This window comes from Theropithecus gelada, chromosome 1, assembly GCF_003255815.1.
Source record: "Theropithecus gelada isolate Dixy chromosome 1, Tgel_1.0, whole genome shotgun sequence".
Taxonomy (NCBI): domain Eukaryota; kingdom Metazoa; phylum Chordata; class Mammalia; order Primates; family Cercopithecidae; genus Theropithecus; species Theropithecus gelada.
In genome coordinates this window covers 81,727,596-81,749,772 of record NC_037668.1, presented here as the reverse complement: position 1 = coordinate 81,749,772, position 22,177 = coordinate 81,727,596, and the positions used below count along the sequence as shown (strand labels likewise).

Genomic DNA, 22,177 nt, shown 5'->3' with positions numbered 1-22,177 from the left:
CTCCCGAGAAGACTAAGAGGGAGGGATGACACCATAGCTTATCCTTCTTTCATTAATTCTAGGAGTGCGGCATACGGTGTATGACCTTTCCATGTGCATTTTAAGTTGCTAAGGAAGCAAGTTGGATTGTCAGGAAACTGTGAGAAGTCAGACCCATTCCCCTTCTGACCCTCTGTAGAGCGCGATGTGGTGATTAATAGCCAAGTTGACCAGAGAACTTTAGAGCTTAAAGAATTTTATAAGCAATAACAACAATTAACATTATCATCGTTATTTATTTATTTATTTATTTATTTATTGCCAGACAGTCTGAGTATGTTTATATCACCATTATTTATTTTTTTTTTTTGAGGCTGAGTCTCGCTCTGTCGCCCAGGCTGGAGTGCAGTGGCCAGATCTCAGCTCACTGCAAGCTCCGCCTCCCGGGTTGCCGCCATTCTCCTGCCTCAGTCTCCCGAGTAGCTGGGACTACAGGCGCCCGCCACCTCGCCCGGCTAGTTTTTTGTATTTTTTAGTAGAGACGGGGTTTCATTGTGTTAGCCAGGATGGTCTCGATCTCCTGACCTCGTGATCCGCCCGTCTCGGCCTCCCAAAGTGCTGGGATTACAGGCTTGAGCCACCGCGCCCGGCCCATCACCATTATTTTTGATGCTACCTGTCAGGTAGCTTTCCAAGAATGATAATATTTTTATTATAAAATATTTAAATATCATATTGATAAGTTGAATGTTCCCTTGATCACCCCGTGGCCAGTCTCAATCTCTGTCCCACTGGTAACCATTGTTACCAATGGGATTAAGGATAATACACTAAACTGGTAAAGTTTATATTCTTCCAGACCGTTTAGTGTACATTTACATGTATGTACTTATAACATTATATATTTTGTGGAGTGGGGTTTATATAAGTGGTTTTATCTTATATACATTATTCATTAACTACTTTTTTCATATAACTATGAAAATTTAAGGCTTTTTTTTTGAGACGGAGTTTTGCTCTTGTTGCCCAGGCTGGAGTGCAGTGGCGCAATCTCGGCTCACTGCAACCTCCACCTCCTGGGTTCAAATGATTCTTCTGCCTCAGCCTCACGAGTAGCTGGGACTATAGGTGTGCACTACCACACCCAGCTAATTTTTGTAGAAAAATTAAGGCTTTTAAAAGATCTACTAATTTTAACCAATTTGCCATTAGTCCATTAGTTTTTTCTTTAAACTTGCCTACACTACTAAAACCAATTCTATTGCCTTTATCAAATTCATTGTTCTATGAGTTACCAGGATTGTAAAAAATACAAATAATAAAAAAGATGAAAACAAAACCAACCAACCAAAAAAGAACATTAACAAAAAATAATTCTTAATGATGGACCGATAGGGAAAAGCAGACTGTTAGTATGAAGTAGGGCACAAAGAAATGTACATCAAGACAGGGCTTGGCAAACTATGCCAACAAGACTGTTGAAAGTATTAAATGAGATTTATAGAGTGTTTAGCATAGTGCCTGGCACATAGTAAATATTTAGTGAAGGGTAGTTCATAGCCAAATCACAGAAGAAATCCAACAGAGAATTGAAAAACACTTCAGCATGGGAGCAAGAGGTGGGGGAAATGGTATTTTCTGCCTGTCTGCTGAAATGTCTCCCTGCTTCCCTAGCCTCTCTGAACCTTTGTGAAGAATGGTTGAGGTGAAAGCTGTGGTAGGAATAGTATAGGAACTATGCCGTTTTTATTGGGGCAGGTGTGTGGTAGTGGTAGCACCCAGTGGCTACACAGAATAGTGCAATTCCACATCTTGTACTTCGAAAATAGTTGAACAGACCAATATAATTGAAGCAATATGATTAGTGACCAAGTATTTATATGGACTACTTTTTGTTTGTTTTCTTTTTGAGACATAGTGTCGCTCTGTCACGCGGGTTGGAGTGCAGTGGTGCGGTCTCAGCTCACGGCAACTTTTGCCTCTCAGGTTCAAGCAATCCTCCCGGCTCAGCCTTCTGAAGAGCTGGGATTGCAGGCGGCTGCCACCGTGCCTTATCTTATATATATTATTTTTGTATTTTTAGTAGAGACGGGGTTTTACCATGATGGCCAGGCTGGTCTCGAACTCCTGACCTCAAGTGATCTGCCTACCTTGCCCTCCCAAAGTGTTGGGATTACAGTCGTGAGCCACTGCACCTGGCCTGGGCTGCTTTTTGTAAGATACTGTAGGCATCTCCATTCATGATATGAAGATATAGCTTCTCAGTACTATAATTCTTTGCTATTCTTAAGCTTCTGAAATTCCTTAAGGATCAGTCCTAATATAAGCATACAGGTGCAGTGGCTCATGCCTGTAATCCTAGCACTTTGGGAGGCCAAGGTGGGCAGATTGCCTGAGCTCAGGAGTTTGAGAGCAGCCTGGGCAATATGGCAATACCCCACCCATCTCTACTGAAAATGTAAAAATTAGCCAGGCGTGGCGCACCTGTAGTCCTAGCTGCTCAGGAGGCTGAAGCACAAGAATTGATTGAACCTGGGAAGTGGTGGTAGCGGTGAGCTGAGATGGTGCCACTTCACTCGAGTCTGGGAGGCAGAGCAAGACTCTTATCTCCAACAAAAAAAAAAAAGAGAAGTTCATCTTTTTTTCTTTTTTTTTCTTTTTCCTTAGATTCCTTCTAATCATTTATCTTGTTTTCCATTGGTATTTTAGAGGCAGAGAGTGAGAAGGAGAGAGAGGCAGACAACCTTTGTTTCAGAAAACGTGTAGGTTTTTCAAGAAAAGACATTTGATTTTTTTTCTTATTTGATTCCTTTCTCTTAGATCAAGCTTTTCCAACCTGTGGCCCAAGGGCGCATGTGGCCCAAGACAAATTCATAAACTTTCTTTAAACATTATGAGATTTTTTTTTTCCTTTCTTTCTTTTTTTTTTTTTTTTTTTGAGACAGAGTCTCACCATTGCCCAGGCTGGAGTGCAGTGGCACAGTCTTGGTTCACTGCAACCTCCGCCTCCTGGGTTCAAGCGATTCTCCTGCCTCAGCCTCCCGAGTAGCTTGGATTACAGGAATGTGCCACCACGCCTGGCTAATTTTTGTATTTGTAGTAGAGACGGGGTTTCACCATGTTGGTTACGAACCCCTGTCCTCAAGTGACACGCCTGCCTCAGCCTCCTAAAGTGCTAGGATTACGGGTGTGAGCCACTGCACCCGACCCTTTCTTTTCTCTTTCTTTCTTTTTTTTTTTTTGAGACGGAGTCTAGCTCTGCCGCCCAGGCTGGAGTGCAGTGGCCGGATCTCAGCTCACTGCAAGCTCCGCCTCCCGGGTTGCCGCCATTCTCCTGCCTCAGCCTCCCGAGTAGCTGGGACTACAGGCGCCCGCCACTTCGCCCGGCTAGTTTTTTGTATTTTTTAGTAGAGACGGGGTTTCACCGTGTTAGCCAGGATGGTCTCGATCTCCTGACCTCGTGATCCGCCCGTCTCGGCCTCCCAAAGTGCTGGGATTACAGGCTTGAGCCACCGCTCCCGGCCTCTTTTTTTTTTTTTTTTTAAGCTCATCAGCTATCGTTAGTGTATTTTATGTGTCGCCCAAGACAATTCTTCTTTCAGTGAGGCCCAGGGAAGCCCAAAGATAAGGCACCCCTGTCTTAGATCATTAGAATTTTCAGGTTCCCAGGAACTATTTAGCTGGTTCAACTTTCTTATCTTTCACATAATTAGAGAGGAGGCATGACTTACTGAGGGTTATACAGAAAGAGGGAGCACTAGAACTCACAATTCTTTATTCCTAGGCTAGTATCTTCTTTTTTTTTTTTTTTTTTTTTGGTTGAGACAGAGTCTCGCTTTGTCGCCCAGACTGGAGTGCAGTGGCCGGATCTCAGCTCACTGCAAGCTCCACCTCCCGGGTTCACGCCATTCTCTTGCCTCAGCCTCCCGAGTAGCTGGGACTACAGACGCCCGCCACCTCGCCCAGCTAGGTTTTTGTATTTTTTTAGTAGAGACGGGGTTTCACCGTGTTAGCCAGGATGGTCTCGATCTCCTGACCTTGTGATCCGCCCGTCTCGGCCTCCCAAAGTGCTGGGATTACAGGCTTGAGCCACCGCGCCCGGCCTTAGGCTAGTATCTTCTTCACTGCCTCCCATTTTTCTGCAAATAGCATTTTAAAAAATTTAGTACAAAGGCAGTATGCATTATTTTTAAGGTTGGAGGCTCTGAGGCTAGCCTGCCTGGATTGATAGCTCAGATTTTCCTTTTTGCTGGCTGATAACATTGGTTGTTATTTAATCTCTCTGTGCCTTGTTTTCTTCATCTCTAAGATGAGGGTAGTAGTAAAAACTCCCTCATAGGGTTCTTATGAGGTTTAAATGAATTCAAATATGTAAAGTGCTTAGGACAGTACCTGGTACATGGTAAGCAACAAAAAAATGTTAACTGCTGTTGTTACTGTGTTTCTTGTACTTTCTTCATCTCCATAGTGTTTAGTACCAAGTATGGATTGATACGGTTAATTTTCTTATTTCTCATTTTATATCAGTGAGATGTTGAATAATATAAATATTAAATTTTTTAACATCTGAAATAGTTGATGTTTTTGCTTCTGCAATACCCTTTGTCTTCTTGTACAATAATTATGTTTTTTATGTAGACTGACTGTTACAGCTAAGTGCTTGCTTTAAGATGATGTTGAGTGTATCATTTGATTTGGATGTGTCATGTGATTCTGGTTTTTTTCCCCCACAGCAATACAAGTTCTTGCGTTTTAGGAGATCTCTGCTTTTACTAGTTAAACACAGTTGTGTGGAATCACTGTTCCTGGTTAGAAATTTCTGCATTTTATATTATTTTCTTGGTAAGAATTTCTGTTTTTTGATACAGTGATATATTATCTCATAACCCAGAAAATGTCAGTTACAAAGTCATTCTTGTGTTTGTGCGTTTTCTACATTTATAGGTATGTGATTAGCCCAGCTGATTCATTGTTTAAATTGTCAAAGAGAATGTATTTAGTCGTATGTATTTAGGAAAATATTGTTAAAGAAAATGTGACATATACCTATAATGAAATATTGTTTAGCCTTTAAAAAGAAGGAAATCTTGTTATGTACTACAGCGTGAATAAACCTTGAGGACATTATGCTAAGTGAAATAAGCCAGTCACAAAAAGACAAATACTGTATTATTCCACTTATATGAGGTATCTAAAATAGTCAAACTGTTAGAAAACAGAATGGTGGTTGTTGGGCTAGAGAGTTGGGAAGGGGTGGAGTTTCAGTTTTGCGAAATGAAAGGTTCTAGAGATCTGTTGCACAAAAATGTGCATATAGTTTACTGTACTGAACACTTAAAGATGGCTAAGATGGTAAATTTGTTTGTTTTTTTTTTTGCGCTCTGTCACCCAGGCTAGAGTGTAATGGCACGATCTTGGCTCACTGCAACCTCCACCTCTTGGGTTCAAGCAATTCTCCTGCCTCAGCCTCCCAGGTAGCTGGGACCACTACCAGGCATGCACCACCACACCCGGCTATTTTTTGTATTTTTAGTAGAGACGGTATTTCACCCTGTTGTCAGGCTGGTCTCAAACTCTTGACCTCAGGTGATCCGCCCACCTCTGCCTCCCAAAGTGCTAGGATTACAGTCATGAGCCACCACGCCCGGCCTAAGATGGTAAATTTTATGTTATAGGTTTTTTTTACCACAATTAAAAACAAATGCATTCTTTTTTTAAAAAAGAAAAAATACTGTGCATCATTTGGTCATTACTTTGTCTAGAAATGACATACTCCTTTTTATAACTCGTAACTCAATACTAATATGATGTATTTTGTTGGTAAAGGAAACTTATGGCATTTATTAACATGACTATTAAGCACAAAAATGCAGTTTATTATTTAATATCACGAATAGTGCAAGGTGAAAACATTAATCTTGTTAGCAACATGTAATAATTTAAACAAAATCCGACCTTCAGGTGTTCTTTGTGCTTCTTGTATTTGGATGTCTGGGTCTAGCAAGGCCAGGGAAATTTTCTTTGATTATTCCCCCAAATAATGTTTTCCAAGGTTTTAAAATTCTCTTCTTCCTCAGGAACACCGATTATCCTTAAGTTTGGTCGCTTAACATAATCCCAGACTTCTTAGAGACCTTGTCCATATTTTCCTATTCTTTTTTTCTTTGTCTTTGTTGGATTGGGTTAATTTGATGATCTTGTCTTCAAGCTCTGAATTTCTTTCTACTTGTTCAGTTCTATTGCTGAGACTTTCCAGAGCATTTCACATTTCTAAAAGTGTGTGCAAAGTTTCCTGAATTTTTGTTTGTTTTTTCTTTAAGCTATCTATTTCTATGAATATTTCTCCCTTCACTTCTTGTATCATTTTTTGGCTTTCTTTGCAATGGGCTTCGCCTTTCTCTAGTCCCTCCCTGATTAGCCTAATAACTAACCTCCTAAATTCTTTTTCAGGTTAAGTCAGGAATTTCTTCTTTGTTTGGACCCATTACTGGTGAACTAGTGTGATTTTTTGGGGGTGTTGAAGAACCTTGTTTAGTCATATTACCAGGGTTGGTTTTCTGGTTCCTTCTCATTTGGGTAGGCTCTGTCAGAGGGAAGGTCTAGGGCTGAAGGCTGTTGTTCATATTCTTTTGTCCCACGAGGTGTTCCTTTGATGCAGTACTCTCCTCCTTTTCCTATGGATGTGGCTTCCTATGAGCCGAACTGCAGTGATTATTGTTTCTCTTCTGGGTCTAGCCACCCAGTGAGTCTACCAGTCCCTGGGCTGATACTGGGGGTTGTCTGTACAGCGTCCTGTGATGTGAACTGTTTCTGGGTCTCTCAGCCATGGATACCAGCACCTGTTCCAGTGAAGGTGGTGAGGGGGTGCAGCGGACTCCATGAGGGTTCTTAGCTTTGGTGGTTTAATGCTCTACTTTTGTGCTGGTTGGGCCTCCTGCCAGGAGGTGGCGCTTTCCAGAAAACCTCAGCTGTAGTAGTATGGAGAGGGACTGGCAGTGGGTGGGGCCCTAGAACTCCTGAGATTATATGTCTTTTGTATTCCGGTAGGGAAGGACCATTAGGTGGGGGTGGGCTCAAACACTCCTTGGTCAGGTTTTGCTGCAGCTGCTGTGGGGGATGGGGGTTAGATTCCCAGGTCACTGGAGTTGTGTACCTAGGAGGATTATGGCTGCCTCTGCCAAGTCATGCAGACTGTCAGGGAAGTGGGGGAAAGCTGGCAGTCACAGGCCTCACCCAGGTCCCATGCAAACCAAAGGGCCAGTCTCACTCCCACTGCCCCACAACAGCCCTGAGTCTGTTTCCAGGTGGAGGGCGAGATGGGCTTGAAAACTTGCCCTGGGCTACCCGCCTCCCAGCTGGGAGAGAAAAGAGCTTGGTTGGTTCTTGCCCGCCTGTGGAGTCTGCACATTAGATTTGCCCCCTTCCCCAGGTTCTGGCCAGGAGGCTTCTTGCCTCGTTCAAAGTGTTACAGAGTTCAGCTGGAGATTTCCTTCCCCCTGTGGAGTTTTACCCCCTGCTGCTCTGGTCACCCGTCCGATGAAACCCTGTGGTGCCAGGCAGGAATGGCCTGCTAGGGAACGCAGCGAGCTCCCAGGGCCTTTCTGCTGCTTCCTCTACCCCTGTATTTCTCTTGACTCTCTAAATTGGTTCAACTCCAGGTAAGGTCAGAAACTTCTCCTGCAAACAGACCTTCAGCTTCTCCAGTGGGGGTGTGTGTTCAGGAGAGGAGGGTCTTCCTTTTCCACTTCCACAGTTGGGGCACTCACAGTATTTGGGGTGTTTCCTGGTTCCTCAGGAGCAGTCTGCTTCCTTCAGAGGGTCTGTGGGTCCTCTTGGGATTGCTGGTTTGTTCTTGCAGTTGATCTGGAGCTAAAAATCACGACACTAGCTTCTGCAAGCTGCCCTGTGTGGAGTTTTACCACCCATCCGCCATGATGATTGGTAGCGGCTCTTTTCTTTTAGAGATGGGGTCTTGCTGTGTTGCCCAGACTAGTCTTGAACTCTTGGCCTCAAGTGATCCTCCCACTTTGGCCTCCCAGAGTACTGGGATTATAGGCATGAGCCATCATGCCCAGCCTCATTGTAATGTATTAACCTACTACATACAGTCAGCCTGGTTGTTCCTCTAGAGTTGTATATTTGGGCTAATTTAGTGACTATGATCATTTCCTTGATTTGCTTTTTCTCTTATAACTTCATTTATGTTCAATTCAAGTTTCGTTTTCAGCGTTATCACTTTTCATTTCTTTGTTGCACTTTGATTTTTTTTTTTGCCAGTTTCTTTTTTTTTATTAAAACCATTTTTCTTTTTTAAATGGAAGGCTTCATGAATTTGCATGTCATCCTTGTACGGGGGTTATGCTAATCTCTCTATCATTCTGATTTTAGTATATGTGCTGCTGAAGCAAGCACTACTTTCCTGTTTTAGTTATTCATTTTTTAAAAGTATCATTTGGATTTATTATGGGAAACAAGGAGGCAACACAACTACAGGCTTTGCTGTCCGTATCTGTACTGAATAACAGATCCAAGTGACCAATCAGCAACAGACCTTGAGAGAACTGATGGGATTGGGTCACAGATTATAGTGCGCATCTGTTATCTACATACTGATTTGCATACTGAAAAGTTAAAAGTACTGTATGCAGTCACTTATAGTTAATATACCACAGTAACTAGAGTTTGAACTATATTTTTGGGTGACTGGTATTTTTTAACTAAACCGTGGTAACTGAAATGTGTGTATATCAGAACTGTGCAAAGCAAAGACTTCCTGTGTTAGTAAGTACTGTCTTTCCTACTGTCAATTCCTAATCAGTCTAACATTTTGACTGAGGTCTTGGTGTTTATGTGGCCATGTCATTGACCTTATATTCTAAAGCTTGACTAAAACTTGTTTTATAACTTTTTATGTTCATAGCTTGGTATTTTTTCCCCTCAGGCTATATTCCCAAAGCTTGGATTAGCACTGCTATGAACCTTCACATCGATGAGTAAGTGATACATAAAAAGTCTAATTTTAACTCTGTTTCCATTCTCTTAGATGTTAGCTATTTTCCAGATATTTTGTTCAGATTTTGCCTTTAACATATTTAAAAAAATTATATTCATTTTTGAATACATATAGTTTATATGGTTTAAAATTCCAAAGGTGTATAAAAGGGTAAAATTAGCAGGAGATGGTGGTACATGCCTGTAGTCCCAGATACTTGGGAGGTTGAGGCAGGAGGGTCGCTTGAGCCCAGGAGTTCAAGGATGCAGTGAGCTATAATTGTGCCACTGCACTCCAGCCTAGGCAATAGGGTGAGACCCTGTCTCAAAAAGTAAATAATAGTAATAATAGGGTATAAAATGAAAAAGTCTCCTCCTCTGTCTCCACTCACCCAGTTGTCTGCAGAAGTAAGCAATGATAATTGTTCTTAGATGCAGCTTTTATACTCTACAAAAATGGATTTCTCGAGTTGCATGGTCCAGTCCTCTGCTTTGTCTTTCTCCCCAACAATCATTCGTTCTCTGGTGTCTCATGATATATACCAATGCTGTGGCATTGTTCTAATTTAGCCTGTGAGGAAACCAAAATTGAGCAAGGTCAGGTGATTAGTTGAAGGTCACAAGTGGCAGTCGAGTGACAGCAATGGTGTATATTGTTCTGGTTATCCTCTATGCACTTTGCACATAAAGGTTTAATCTCTTGTATTTGCTGAATAAAAGTCAGTTTCTCTTGGTGTTTGTTCTTATTGTGTATTCCATTGTAAGGGTTTTTGTTTCATATATGAAATTTACTAATAGCAGTTTTAGGGAGTGGGAATATTGACATGCATGGTATTTAAGAGATATTATGGTTTCTCACTTTTCAAAGTTTCTAGGCAAAATTCAGTTTTGTCTTCTGCTTAATTGCTAGGCATGAAACCAAATGCATGAGTCATTTATTGTTTTAGTCCAGATTTTAAACTAGGTGAAATGGAAAGAGAAAAGTAATAATGGCATTTGATAGAGATTTAACAATATTTTTTTCTTCTTTGCACTCAAAAAATGTTTTGTGGGTATGGCTGAGTGCCTGATATTCTGTCCTTCATTTATGTCAGGGCCTCAATAAATGTTTACTTAGAAGTTAAAAATAACTTCATCATTGGTTGACTCCCCCAGTGAATGTCAAGCACTGTATTGGGCACTCCTAATGTAAGCTGTTTTAAAAATTGTGATAGGATTAAGAGGAAGAATGAAGAGATTATGCCACTGTTATATGGATGAGGAAACCGAGGGTGGGATGGGTGGAGTGATTTACCTAATCACAACACTTAGAAATGGCAGAGTCAGGTTCCAATCCTGGTTTTCACAGTGCTGGTTGTAGGATTATAATAACTTTGCCAATTGATCTAGTCAAAGTTTTGGAAAGATGGCAGCATTAGCTTTACTTAGCATTCTAACAGAGTATCTTAAATTGCTTTAACATTGTTTAGGAGCATGTGCTTTTAATGACTGCGAATCTGTGGTTTATAGGGCATAAGGATAAAGCTGAAATCTGGTCCAGGAGAGGTACTAGTCATGTTTAATGGTTTTGCGGTATTAGACTACAAAGCAACAATAATAATCTTTTATCCAGCTGCTCGTAGTAAGGCTTATAAGCTTAGCTCGTTCTTCCTTCCTAGTAAAAGTCATTGAAGATTTTTAACACGAGAAACTGTAGTCCCGATTTAGGTCCGTGCTTTCCTTAAAGCTCCCTCATGTACCTTATAGAAAGTATTAGGGAAAGAGCTCTACAAGGGTACCAAAGGAGAGGAGTCTGTCAACATTGTTATTTAGAAATAATATTTGTGTCTCAGTGTGGAGACTTCAGTGTGTTAGTATTTAGATTGCATTTTTCCTAGAGGATTAATAGTAATTTCTGCGTTCACAGGCAGGTTCATAGGCCACTTGACACAGTGAGTGGCCTCTTAAATCTCTCACTACTCTACCATGTCTGGCTGTGTGGTGTCTTTCTCCTGATGACTTGGTATATCTCATGGATACTCTTCAAAATCTATGCCACAGAGGTATGTTTTTTAAAATACTTTTTGTTAATACGTCTGTGTTTTGGAGTGCACGGTTGATTTTTTAGCAGAGCATACTGATCAGCACGCCCAAAACGATTTCCCTAAGTTGATTTTTGGTCTCTCTTCTGAGACTATTGGGGCTGTATCATTTGTAACCACCATTTATGTGGTATTTTTTTTTCAGAGGAACAGTGTGGATATTCACTTAATTTTTGGAAATTAAACTGAATGGACTGCCACTATGCTTTATTGACATCCTAGTTGTCTTCTGGGGGCTCCATTTCTCTACTGAGTACATACTAAATGGATTTGAATTTTAAATTAATTTTCCATGTCATTGGCACAGCTACTATTAAAATATTTAAATATGCGGCAGTAGAGGTTTTTTTTTTTTTTTTTTTTTTTTGCGATAGCGTCTCACTCTGTCACCCAGGCTGGAGGGCAGTGGCCTGATCTCGGCTCACTGCAGTGTCTGCCTCCCGGGTTCAAGTGATTCTCCCACCTCAGCTTCCCGAGTAGCTGGGACTACAGGCGTGTGCCACCATGCCCGGCTAATTTTTTTTGAATTTTAGTAGAGACAGGGTTTTACCATGTTGGCCAGGCTGGTCCCGAACTCCTGACCTCAAAGTGATCTGCCCTCAGCCTCTTAAAGTGCTGGGATTAGAGGCGTGAGCCACCACACCCAGCCAAGATATTTGTTTTCTGAAGGGAAGTTTTAAAATTTATATTAAAGAAATGATTTTGGAAATTGAGGTGAGCTTCTGGATAATTCCCACAGAAATCTTTTTAAGAGATTTGATTGAGAATTACATTGTTTTTGTCATCCAAGTGTTTGTCTTAGAAAATTAGTGTTTCTGTTTTATTTTACCATCTGTGTAGGTTTGTATTCTTCAGTGGCTTCAGAGAATCCTTGTTTGTGAAATTGGTTTTTGTTATTCAGAACCAGAGTCTAGTAAAGTTGGGAAAGTAACATTAAAAAAAAATGGTGTGTTGGCCGGGCGCGGTGGCTCAAGCCTGTAATCCCAGCACTTTGGGAGGCCGAGACGGGCGGATCACGAGGTCAGGAGATCGAGACCATGCTGGCTAACACGGTGAAACCCCGTCTCTACTAAAAAAATACAAAAAATTAGCCGGGCGAGGTGGCGGGCGCCTGTGGTCCCAGCTACTCGGGAGGCTGAGGCGGGAGAATGGCGTGAACCCGGGAGGCGGAGCTTGCCGTGAGCTGAGATCCGGCCACTGCACTCCAGCCTGGGCGACAGAGCGAGACTCCGTCTCAAAAAAAAAAAAAAAAATGGTGTGTTTGGGTTTATGTAACTTTAACCTGTCTTTGCAAGGAGCACGAAATATGTCAGTTTGGTTGTGCTGTCTATTTTTATAAGAAGTTTTAATTTGTGCATGCTTATTGAATGTAAGATGATCATGAAAATAATCATTTTTGGTTTTTAATTATATTTGATAGGCTCATGTGTTTCCTGTTCAACCACCATTTGCAGAAGGGTCAGATGAGTGCCTTCCGAAAGTGTTAAATAGCAATCCTCCCCCCATCATAAAGGTACCAAAACTGTGTTTCATATCTTCACATAGTTATCTCTAACTTTATTCAATAAACTTAATATTTAGCATATTTAAGTAGTTGTATTTTTTGAGGGCCTATAATATTCTCGTACTGGTATAATAAAAATCACCTACTTGCTAATGCTGTCTGTTTTTTCAATTTTCATTCCAAGTGACTAAAATGCAGGTGCACAGTACAGTCTATGTGTGTAAGCTAGTTAATTCTATATTCAGAAGCAGAATATTTCCAAGCATAAAATACAGTGATGTGCAGTCATCTACATTAACTTCTCACAAACAGTTTATGATAGCATAACAAAACATTATTGATTTTTTGATCATTGGATCAAAACTTTCACTCTTGTAGTATTAGTTGGCTTTTGTGATCAAAGATAGTGCTTAGTAATGTATAGATATTCGGTGAACTCTCCTTAAGTATGAATTGCTGGTAATGATCCTAAAACTAATTACAATCAAGAATTTAAAGAAATTGCAGTAATTTTACAAATCAATCTAAGTAAGCATAAATGGTTTCGATTGAATTTGCAAGTTGAAATTTTAAGCTAGATCTACAATATGTGTATTCCTGTTAAAAGATCCTTTAGAAAGAGCTAAAAGAGGCCGAGTGTGGTGTTCAGCACTTGGGAGGCCGAGGTGAAAGGATCACTCGAGCCCAGGAGTTCAAGACCAGCTTGGAAAACATAGGGAGACCTCATCTCAACAAAAATTAAAAAATTAGTTGAATGGCATGGTGGTACATGCCTGTGGTCCCAGCTACTTGAGAGGTGGAGGCAGGTGCATTCCTTGAGCTTAAGAGTTGGAGACTGCAGTGAGCTGTGATCCTGCTACTGCATTTTAGCCTGGGTGACAGAGTGAGACCTCATCTCTAAACAAACAAACAGAAATGCTAAAAGAAAGTAGTTAGAACCCAGTTTTGATCACACTCTAAAAAATTTATAAACAAATAAGGAAATGAATTGAATTACTTTTAAATACTAATTATAACTAATTTGTTAGAGAAACTTAAAAGTATCAGTTACTCATTTGGTTATTTACCAAATATTTATTTGATGGTACATCAGTCTCTGCTAGTTGTTTGTGGTAGAATGATGAATAAGACATAGCACAGCCTAGTGGAAAATACAGACACCCAAAATAATTAAAATGTACCGTGGCAAGTACATTGGGACCTCTTACTCTGCTTGGGACCAATAAAAGAAAACTTCAGAGAGGGATGGTGTCTTGAAGGGTGAGTAAAGAGATTTGCCTGGGAAAAGATGAAAATTTTCAGTAAAGAAAAAAAAAGTGATAGGGCAGGTGGGCGTGGTGTCTCATGCCTGTAATCCCAGCACTTTGGGAGGCCAAGACAGGTGGATCACTTGAGGTCAGGAGTTCGAGAGCAGCTTGGCCAACGTGGTGAAACCCCATCTCTACTAAAAATACAAAAATCAGTTGGATGTGCTGGTACGTGCCTGTTGTCCCAGCCACTTGGGAGGCTGAGGCAGGAGAATCGTTTGAACCCGGAAGGTGGAGCTTGCAGTGAGCCGAGATCACGCCACTGCACTCCAGCCTGGGCAACAGTGTAAGACTTTGTCTCAAAAAGAAAAAAAAAAAAGAAAAAAAAATTAATAGGTATCACGTGCTAGGCACTGGCTTTGGATGTGGTAGCAAGATTTTCCATTTTTTTGTGGGCCGTACAGTTTGGTGGGTGGAATCAGATGAGACAATAAACATTCAATTACGATACATGATGTTAGTGCCATGGTCGAGAGCTATGTGAGTGTACGTTTGTGTGAGGGAAACCAGGGAAAGTTCCAGGAGGAAGTGATGTTTCAGTTTCCCACCACAGAGATAGGAAAGAGCGCAGAGAATTCTGTAGTTCCTTGTAGCTGGAACTTGTTGTAGGTAGGGAGGGTAGAGGCAGGAAAGTTCTGAAAGTCTGGAAAGGAAGGTTATGGTTCTGAGATTTTTTTTTTTTCATGAAAAAGTTTAATTAATTTCCTCTTGGATATATAATGATGAACCCAATTAGATTTTATATAGAGGTTAAAAAAATTTAAATAATATATGTTTTTTCCCCCTTTTAGTATTTAGCCTTGCAGGACCTGATGTTGCTTTCTCAATATTCTCCTTCACGAAGACAAGAAGTTTTTAGCCTCAGCCAACCAGGTATTGCTAAAAGTAATAGACCTGATTAGGCATATGTGTGTAGAAAGTAGTTCACTTCAAGTTTTTGGTGAGAATGATGTATTTAATAAAATATCAGACGTCGGTGAGTCCATTAAATGAAGTATTGAATTAAATCTTACACAACTTAAGCGTTTATTTCCTTCAGCTCCTTCATTTCCTTAACCTGAAGAAATTATGCAGTACATTGACAATTTTAGGGCAGAAAAATACAGTTTAAGAATTCTAAAAGTTTGACTAGACGTGGTGGCTCACCTCTGTAATCCTAGCACTTTGGGAGGCCAAGGTAGGTGGATTACTTGAGCTTAGGAAATTGAGAACAGCCTGGGCAACATGGTGAGACCCTTTCTCTACAAAAAATACAAAAAATTAGCCTAGTGTGGTAGCATGTGCCTGTAGTCCCAGCTACTTGGGGAGCTGAGCTGGGAGGATTGCTTGAGCCCAGGAGGTTGAGGCTGCAGTAAGCCAAGATTGCGCCGCTGCACTCTAGCCTGGGTGACAAAGTGAGACCCTGTCCCCCTCCCCACCCCCAAAAAGAATTCTAGAACTTTTAATGCTATGACGGATCTTAAAAATTAGGTGGTCTAATCTCTAGATGGGAGATTTAAGTCTCAGAGATTGGCTTAAATAAAGTTAATGTCAGAATTGGAATGAGAGTCCTGTCATTTGGCTCCATGTACAGGACTCCTGCTATGCTACTCTGCCTCCCTTTAAAAAAAATTAGGAAGAAACTAGATTTGATGGTGACTCAAGGATGCTCTCAGCAACTCTGAAACACTTATCCACTGTTCTTGCCATGCTGTTCAAGACTGTGACTTTGCCAGTTCTCTGTTGTTCCTAGAGGGAAAACAGTCCAGTCCCAGGCACCGGTGGGAAACAGAACCTGGGTAACTTTTCTTTTGTTTTTTTAAGAGACAGAGTCTCACTGTATCACCAGACTGGAGTACAGTGTCATGATCACAGCTCACTATAACCTCAAACTCCTGGGCTCATATGATCTTCTCACCTCAGCTTTTCAAGTAGCTGGTATTATAGGTGCACACCAGGTGTGCACCACCACACCTGGCTAATTTTTTTTTAAGTTTTGTTGAAACACGGTCTTGCCATGTTTCCCAGGCTGACCTTGAACTCCTGGGGTCAAGCAGTTCTCCTGCCTTGGCCTCCCGAAGTGTTAGAATTACAGGTGTGAGCCAGTACACCTATCCAGCTTTTCATCTTCTTTTTAATGATTTCTTCATTATTTTGCCAAGCTTGCGAATTACCAGATAAAACACCGGATAATAAACCTTCTACAGTTCAGTGTTACATGGAAATAAAATCCAGTTATATAAAAATATAATTGACTGGAACCACTCTCCTTTTAGTAGCATGAGAAACCCAGAACTGATACTGTGGAAAATTAGCTATAACAATGCTTTTCTATCAGATTTGAGTTAACCTAGGAATTCTATACTCTAAATGTTTTTTACCAGAGATTCAGGTAAACCGTAAAAGGGTGGCATTTGCTCTGCCAGAGAGTGTGCATTCTAGCACATAATAAAATTTAATTGGCTGGTTGCGGCTCACATCTGTAATCCCAGCACTTTGAGAGCCTGAGGCAGGAGCATCATCTGAGGTCAGGAGTTTCAACATGGTGAAACCCTGTCTGTACTAAAAATACAAAAATTAGCTGGGCTTGGTGTTGCACACCTATGATCCCAGCTACTCGGGAGGCTGAGGCAGGAGAATTGCTTGAACCCTAGAGGCAGAGGTTGCAGTGAGCTGAGATCCCACCACTGCACTCCAGCCTGGGCAACAGAGCAAGACTCCATCACAAAAACAAACAAACAAAAATTTAATTGGATGGTTACACAGTTCCTAGTGTACCCACATTACAGTAGTACAAAATATCCTGAGGCCTAGTGATAAGAGTGTTGTGCGTGTGTGTTTGTAGGTGAAGTGGTATTCCTTCTGAGTTGTGCAGTGCAGGGAGTGTTTAAGGAGAGATCCAAGTGAACAGGGAATGATCATTTGGCACATAGGATAGGGAAGCCAGTTTTCAGTGGACTTCTCTGCTATTTATGCATAATGAACCTTGCTTGATTTTTATATAATAACTCTAGGAGACAAAGATCTCCTATGAGAAATAAGGGAATTTTTAAAGGAATAGGACACAGTAGTTTAAGTTAAATAATAAGATAATAGAACTGTAAGCTCTCTGAGTGTGAAGTGTGATCATTATTAATGAGTCATTCCCACAGATGTAACAGCAAATAGGGGCTATTATATACATGAAAATGTAAGGAAGCCCAGGGGTCAGACACAACAGTTTAGAGGTCACTGGGGACCATGGAGGTGTATCTCATTGGACATCTTAGTGTTCATTGTCTTAGTTCATTGTTCACAGTCATAGCAGTCTATTTAATACTGCTAGTGTGGTAACCCTGGTCTTTCTCACTCAACCTGTGATCTAGTGTTTGGCTTTATTTTAGCGACCAATTTGAGAGGTTTTTTTTTCTTTTTCTTTTTTTTGGTATGTATGTGGTAAAATAGTAAAATAGCAAGTTTTTGCTTGCAGACTTTTGGGAAACTTAATTCATCCAAATATTCATTGAACTCCTGCTGTGTATTAGATGTCATGAGTATAAACAGTAGCTTCACTAAGAAAAAGTGGGTCCTGATGCAAAGTGTAAAGTAGAATTTCTTACTGACCTTTTCCCCCACTTCAAGAGGAGAATATAAGATTATTTACATTTTAAAAGCTGGTGTTTGGACCTCCTAGGTGGACATCCCCACAATTGGACAGCCATTTCAAGGGAGTGTTTGAATCTTTTAAATGGTATGACTCAGAAACTGGTTCTCTATCAAGAAGCTGCTGCTACGAATGGGAGAGTGTCTTCATCTTACCCAGTGGAACCTAAGAAATTAAATTCTCCAGGTAATCCCTAGGACTACTAAGAGGGGAAAACATTTACATTTTATTTCCTAAGAAAGATGTCCGTAGTAGACTGGGTGCGGTGGCTCATGCCTATAATCCCAGAACTTTGGGAGGCCGAGGTGGGCGGATCACAAGGTCAAGAGATTGAGACCATCCTGGCCAACATGGTGAAACCCCGTCTCTACTAAAAATACAAAAATTAGCTGGGCGTGGTGGCATGTGCCTTTAGTCCCAGCTACTCAGGAGGCTGAGGCAGGAGAATCGGTTGAACTGGGGAGGCGGAGTTTGCAGTGAGCTGAGATTGCATCACTGCACTCCAGCCTGGCGACACAGCGAGACTCTGTCTCAAAAAAGAAAGGGAGAGATGACCGTAGTTAATCTAAGGATACATATATGAGTGTGAGGTGTATATTTTTAGGGAAAATTGATCCAACATGGCATCTCATATTGAACCAAAAAAAAGACCTGGGTATCATTGTAGATTGAAAAAATTAAGCCCAAGACATCACGTTGTACACTCTAAGTATGTGCAGTTTTTCGTTGGTAAATTTCAAACAAATTAAGTTCAGTGTGGTGGTAGCGTTAAAAACACTACCAAAATGATGGCTATTAAATAGGAGACTTCAGCTTACTTTAGTACAAAGCCAGGTGAATTTTCGCAGATAATATTCGATGCTGTTCTGGTTGCAGTAGCCCAGAGACAAAAAGTTGCTGTCCCAGAGAAGAGCAGCTGAGACGATTGGGTGATTTGGGAGTGGGGCATAATGTTAGTACCCCCTCCATTTAAAAGACAAAAGCTGAGGAGAAGTAGAGGTGGAGGAACCTGTCTTGTGCACCAGATCCCTTAAGTAGAAGATACCTGTGAATGTAAGACTGATAAAAGGACTTAATGTTTCACGTGTTTTGGAGCCAGGCATTTAGTGAAAATGGATGAAACTGGCTGGGTGAGGACAGTGGTGAACCTGCAAGGACGGGCTTCATCTGAAGGGGGAAGCTGTTGGTTAGCCCTGCTTCATTGTTCCCATATGGGACTTTGGATACCATTTGTGAACTTCCGGTCTTTTTGAAAAAGACAAGGCTGAAATCTCAAAATTTTGAGATGAAGTCTTTTAGTTTTTAAACATTGGCAACTAATCTTGATACTTAAAAATCACTATATGGATCAAAGCAAACTCATCGGGTTTCAAAGTCATTACTCTGGTGGGGTCATAGCCCCAAAACAAATAGATTACATATGAAAAATGATTTAAATAAATTCACACATGTCAGATTTTGAAAGGTTTGAGAGTGTTTCAGATGTTAATCAACTTTCAGATCAGCATTCCTCTATTCAACAAATACTTATTGAATTCCTACTGCATACCAAGCAGTGTGCTAGAAGCCAGGGAATCACAGATGAAAAACACTCTTGGATCTGATCTTTTAGTGGAAGGCACATAAATAATGATGCAATATAACTGCCAAAAGGAAATCTGTCCAAAAGGAGTCCGATTGGGTAAGATAATGTTTGATGATGAAAGGAAGCCTTGCTTGCAACAAAAAAAAATTTAGATTTTATTCTATGGGGATATGGAGCCATTGGAGAACTTTGAATAGGCTAGTTCCATCAAATTAGCATGTTAGAAAGATCATTGTAATTCTGAGTCGGGTAGATCATGAGTCTGACCAAATATGGAGCATTCATTATTGTAAGTTTTTGTCATATACCATCACTCAGCCATATTTTGAGGAATAATTGTAAAACTCTTAAAAACTCCAGTCTTAATCTTTTTTTTTTTTTTTTTGAGACGGAATCTCACTCTGTCGTCCAGGCTGGCGTGCAGTGGCCGGATCTCAGCTCACTGCAAGCTCCGCCTCCCGGGTTTACGCCATTCTCCTGCCTCAGCCTCCCGAGTAGCTGGGACTACAGGCAACCACCACCTCGCCCAGCTAGTTTTTTTGTATTTTTTTAATAGAGATGGGGTTTCACCGTGTTAGCCAGGATGGTCTTGATCTCCTGACCTCGTGATCCGCCCGTCTCGGCCTCCCAAAGTGCTGCGATTACAGGCTTGAGCCACTGTGCCCGGCCCCAGTCTTATTTTTAAATTGATTTTTCAAAGATTTCTAATTTCCATTAACTTCTAAAAAGTCATATAATGGGCCAGTTGTGGTGGCTTACGCCTGTTAATTCCAGCCAGCACTTCGGGAGGCCGAAGCAGGCAGATCACTTGAGGTCAGGAGTTTGAGACCAACCTGGCCAATATGGCGAAACACCGTCTCTACTAAAAATATAAAAATTAGCTGGCTGTGGTGTTACACACTTATAGTCCCAGCAACTCAGGAGGCTGAGGCAGGAGAATCACTTGAACCCGGGAGGTGTAGGTTGCAGTGAGCCGAGATCATGCCACTGCACTCCAGCCTGGGCAACAGAATGAGACTCCTTAAGAAAAATAAAAAAAAGAGAAAAGTCGTATAACGAAAATTTGGTATTTGGGATGTTTAATTTCTTATATTTCTTGTGGTGGTTTTATTAAGATGGAACCCAGCTGGGCAAGGTGGCTCACATCTGTAATCTCAGCACTTGGGGAGGCTGAGGCGGGCAGATCATGAGGTCAGGAGGTCAAAACCATCCTGGCCAACATGGTGAAACCCCGTCTCTACTAAAAAATACGAAAATTAGCTGGACATGGTTGTGCGTGCCTGTATTCCCAGCTACTTGGGAGGCTAAGGCAGGAGATTCACTTGAACCAGGGAGTCGGAAGTTGCAGTGAGCCAAGATTGTGCCACCCACGGCACTCCAGCCTGGCCACAGAGTGAGACTCCATCTCAAAAAAAAAAAAAAGAAGATGGAATCGGAATCCTAATGCAGTGTATTTGTTTTTGTGGTTTGTGCTGGAGTGGCAAGAAAAGTTCCTTTGTTTTTGTATAACAGACTCTATTACTAAATTGGAGAATCATAAGATGACTTTTGAAAAAGTTGTTTACAGATCAGATTTATAGATATTCTGGGCAAATTATCCTTTGGTGTGACTTTTGTTAACTTGAAAGAACTTTCAGGCCAGGTGTGGTGGCTCATGCCTGTAATTCTAGCATTTGGGGAGGCCAGTGCAGGAGGATTCCTTGAGCCTAGGAGTTCAAGACCAACCTGAGAAACATGGCGAAACTGTCTCTACAAAAAGTTAAAAAATTAGCCAGGCATGGCAGCGTGTGCCTGTAGTCCTAGCTACTCAGGAAGCTGAGGTGGCAGGATCGCTGGAGCCCTGGAATTTGAGGCTGCAGTGAGCTGAGATTACACCACTGCACTGCGTCTGGGCTACAGAGCAAGATCCTGACTCAAATAAAAGAAAAGAAAAAGAAAAAGGAAAGGAAAGGAAAAAACTTTGGAGAAAATGGGGTAAGGTTAATATTTTTTTCCTGTATATGTTCACAATATAGATTTGTTTGTTCAGTCAAGTAATACTTAAAATAGTAATGCAGTAAAACTGGATGGATTCTAATGCAGTAATTAAAGTTGCCAATTAGAAATAAAATGTGAATTGATGAGTTCATTCAAAATTGCTTAAAGTTAGATAAACTGACCTTGAAGATGAAGATGTTCATGGAGGGGGAAAAAAAACAAGAGAGACTATATCAGTCTGATAGAAGAAGATGTATAAAGCTCTTTGAGTGGAGCTTGAATTGCAGTAGTAAAATCTGAATCTTGAGACTGTAATCCTAAATGGAAACAATCTACTGAGCTTTGGGTAAATGTGTTACACGAAAATTTGGTATGTGTAAAATTTGAAAGCATTGCTTCTAGCCCGCTTGGATCAGATTGCCTCTTCAGCACTGGATCTGTTCTTTTACAGAAGAAACTACTTTTCAGACACCAAAATCTAGCCAGATGCTTCGGCCTTCAGTGCCACCATTAGTTAAAACATCACTGTTTTCTTCAAAATTGTCTACACCTGATGTTGTGAGTCCCCTTGGGACCCCATTTGGCTCTAGTGTAATGAATCGGATGGCTGGAATTTTTGATGTAAACACTTGCTATGGGTCACCACAAAGTCCTCAGCTAATAAGAAGGGGGCCAAGATTATGGACATCAGCTTCTGGTGAGAATTATATATTTTCTAAGATTTTAAATGTCATAGTTGCAGAGTATCAGACAGCCTAAGTTCTTATCTTGCCTTTTCTTTTTTAAAAATAGATCAGCAAATGACTGAATTTTCTAATCCTTCTCCATCTACCTCTATTAGTGCTGAGGGTAAGACAACGAGACAGCCCAGTGTGATTTATTCATGGATTCAGAATAAACGTGAACAGGTAGGATGATATGGTTATAGGATGTATATTTGCATGTAAAATTGAGAACATTAGGGATCTCATATGAGTAAGTCATCAGGAATGATAAGGGCTTTTCTCTTGATGCTTCATGTATTAAGTTGACTCAAATGAAACAGCCAGTATTTGACTGGTTTGAGCTATACACATTGTAATTTCATATGGCTTAACCTGATAATCTGTGAATTATTTCATGTAAGAAATA

The 22,177-nt window shown here is 40.9% G+C and overlaps 1 protein-coding gene and 1 non-coding gene across 4 annotated transcripts in view; one reads left to right on the top strand and one right to left on the bottom strand.

Annotated features, from left to right (window-relative positions):
* The window catches only part of NDC1 (NDC1 transmembrane nucleoporin), a 68,522-nt gene that overhangs the window by 14,891 nt on the left and 31,454 nt on the right, over positions 1–22,177 (top strand). For all 3 annotated transcript variants that reach the window (XM_025396922.1, XM_025396913.1, XM_025396904.1), the window contains 8 exons: positions 4,713–4,821; positions 8,921–8,972; positions 10,877–11,012; positions 12,472–12,564; positions 14,654–14,735; positions 17,515–17,670; positions 21,498–21,743; positions 21,839–21,954. In XM_025396922.1, the coding sequence (XP_025252707.1) occupies positions 4,713–4,821; positions 8,921–8,972; positions 10,877–11,012; positions 12,472–12,564; positions 14,654–14,735; positions 17,515–17,670; positions 21,498–21,743; positions 21,839–21,954 (990 nt within the window). The remainder of the gene's footprint in view (positions 1–4,712; positions 4,822–8,920; positions 8,973–10,876; positions 11,013–12,471; positions 12,565–14,653; positions 14,736–17,514; positions 17,671–21,497; positions 21,744–21,838; positions 21,955–22,177) is intronic.
* LOC112615627 lies at positions 8,288–8,391 on the bottom strand. Its single transcript, XR_003117425.1, has one exon. It is a non-coding gene; the product is annotated as a U6 spliceosomal RNA (small nuclear RNA).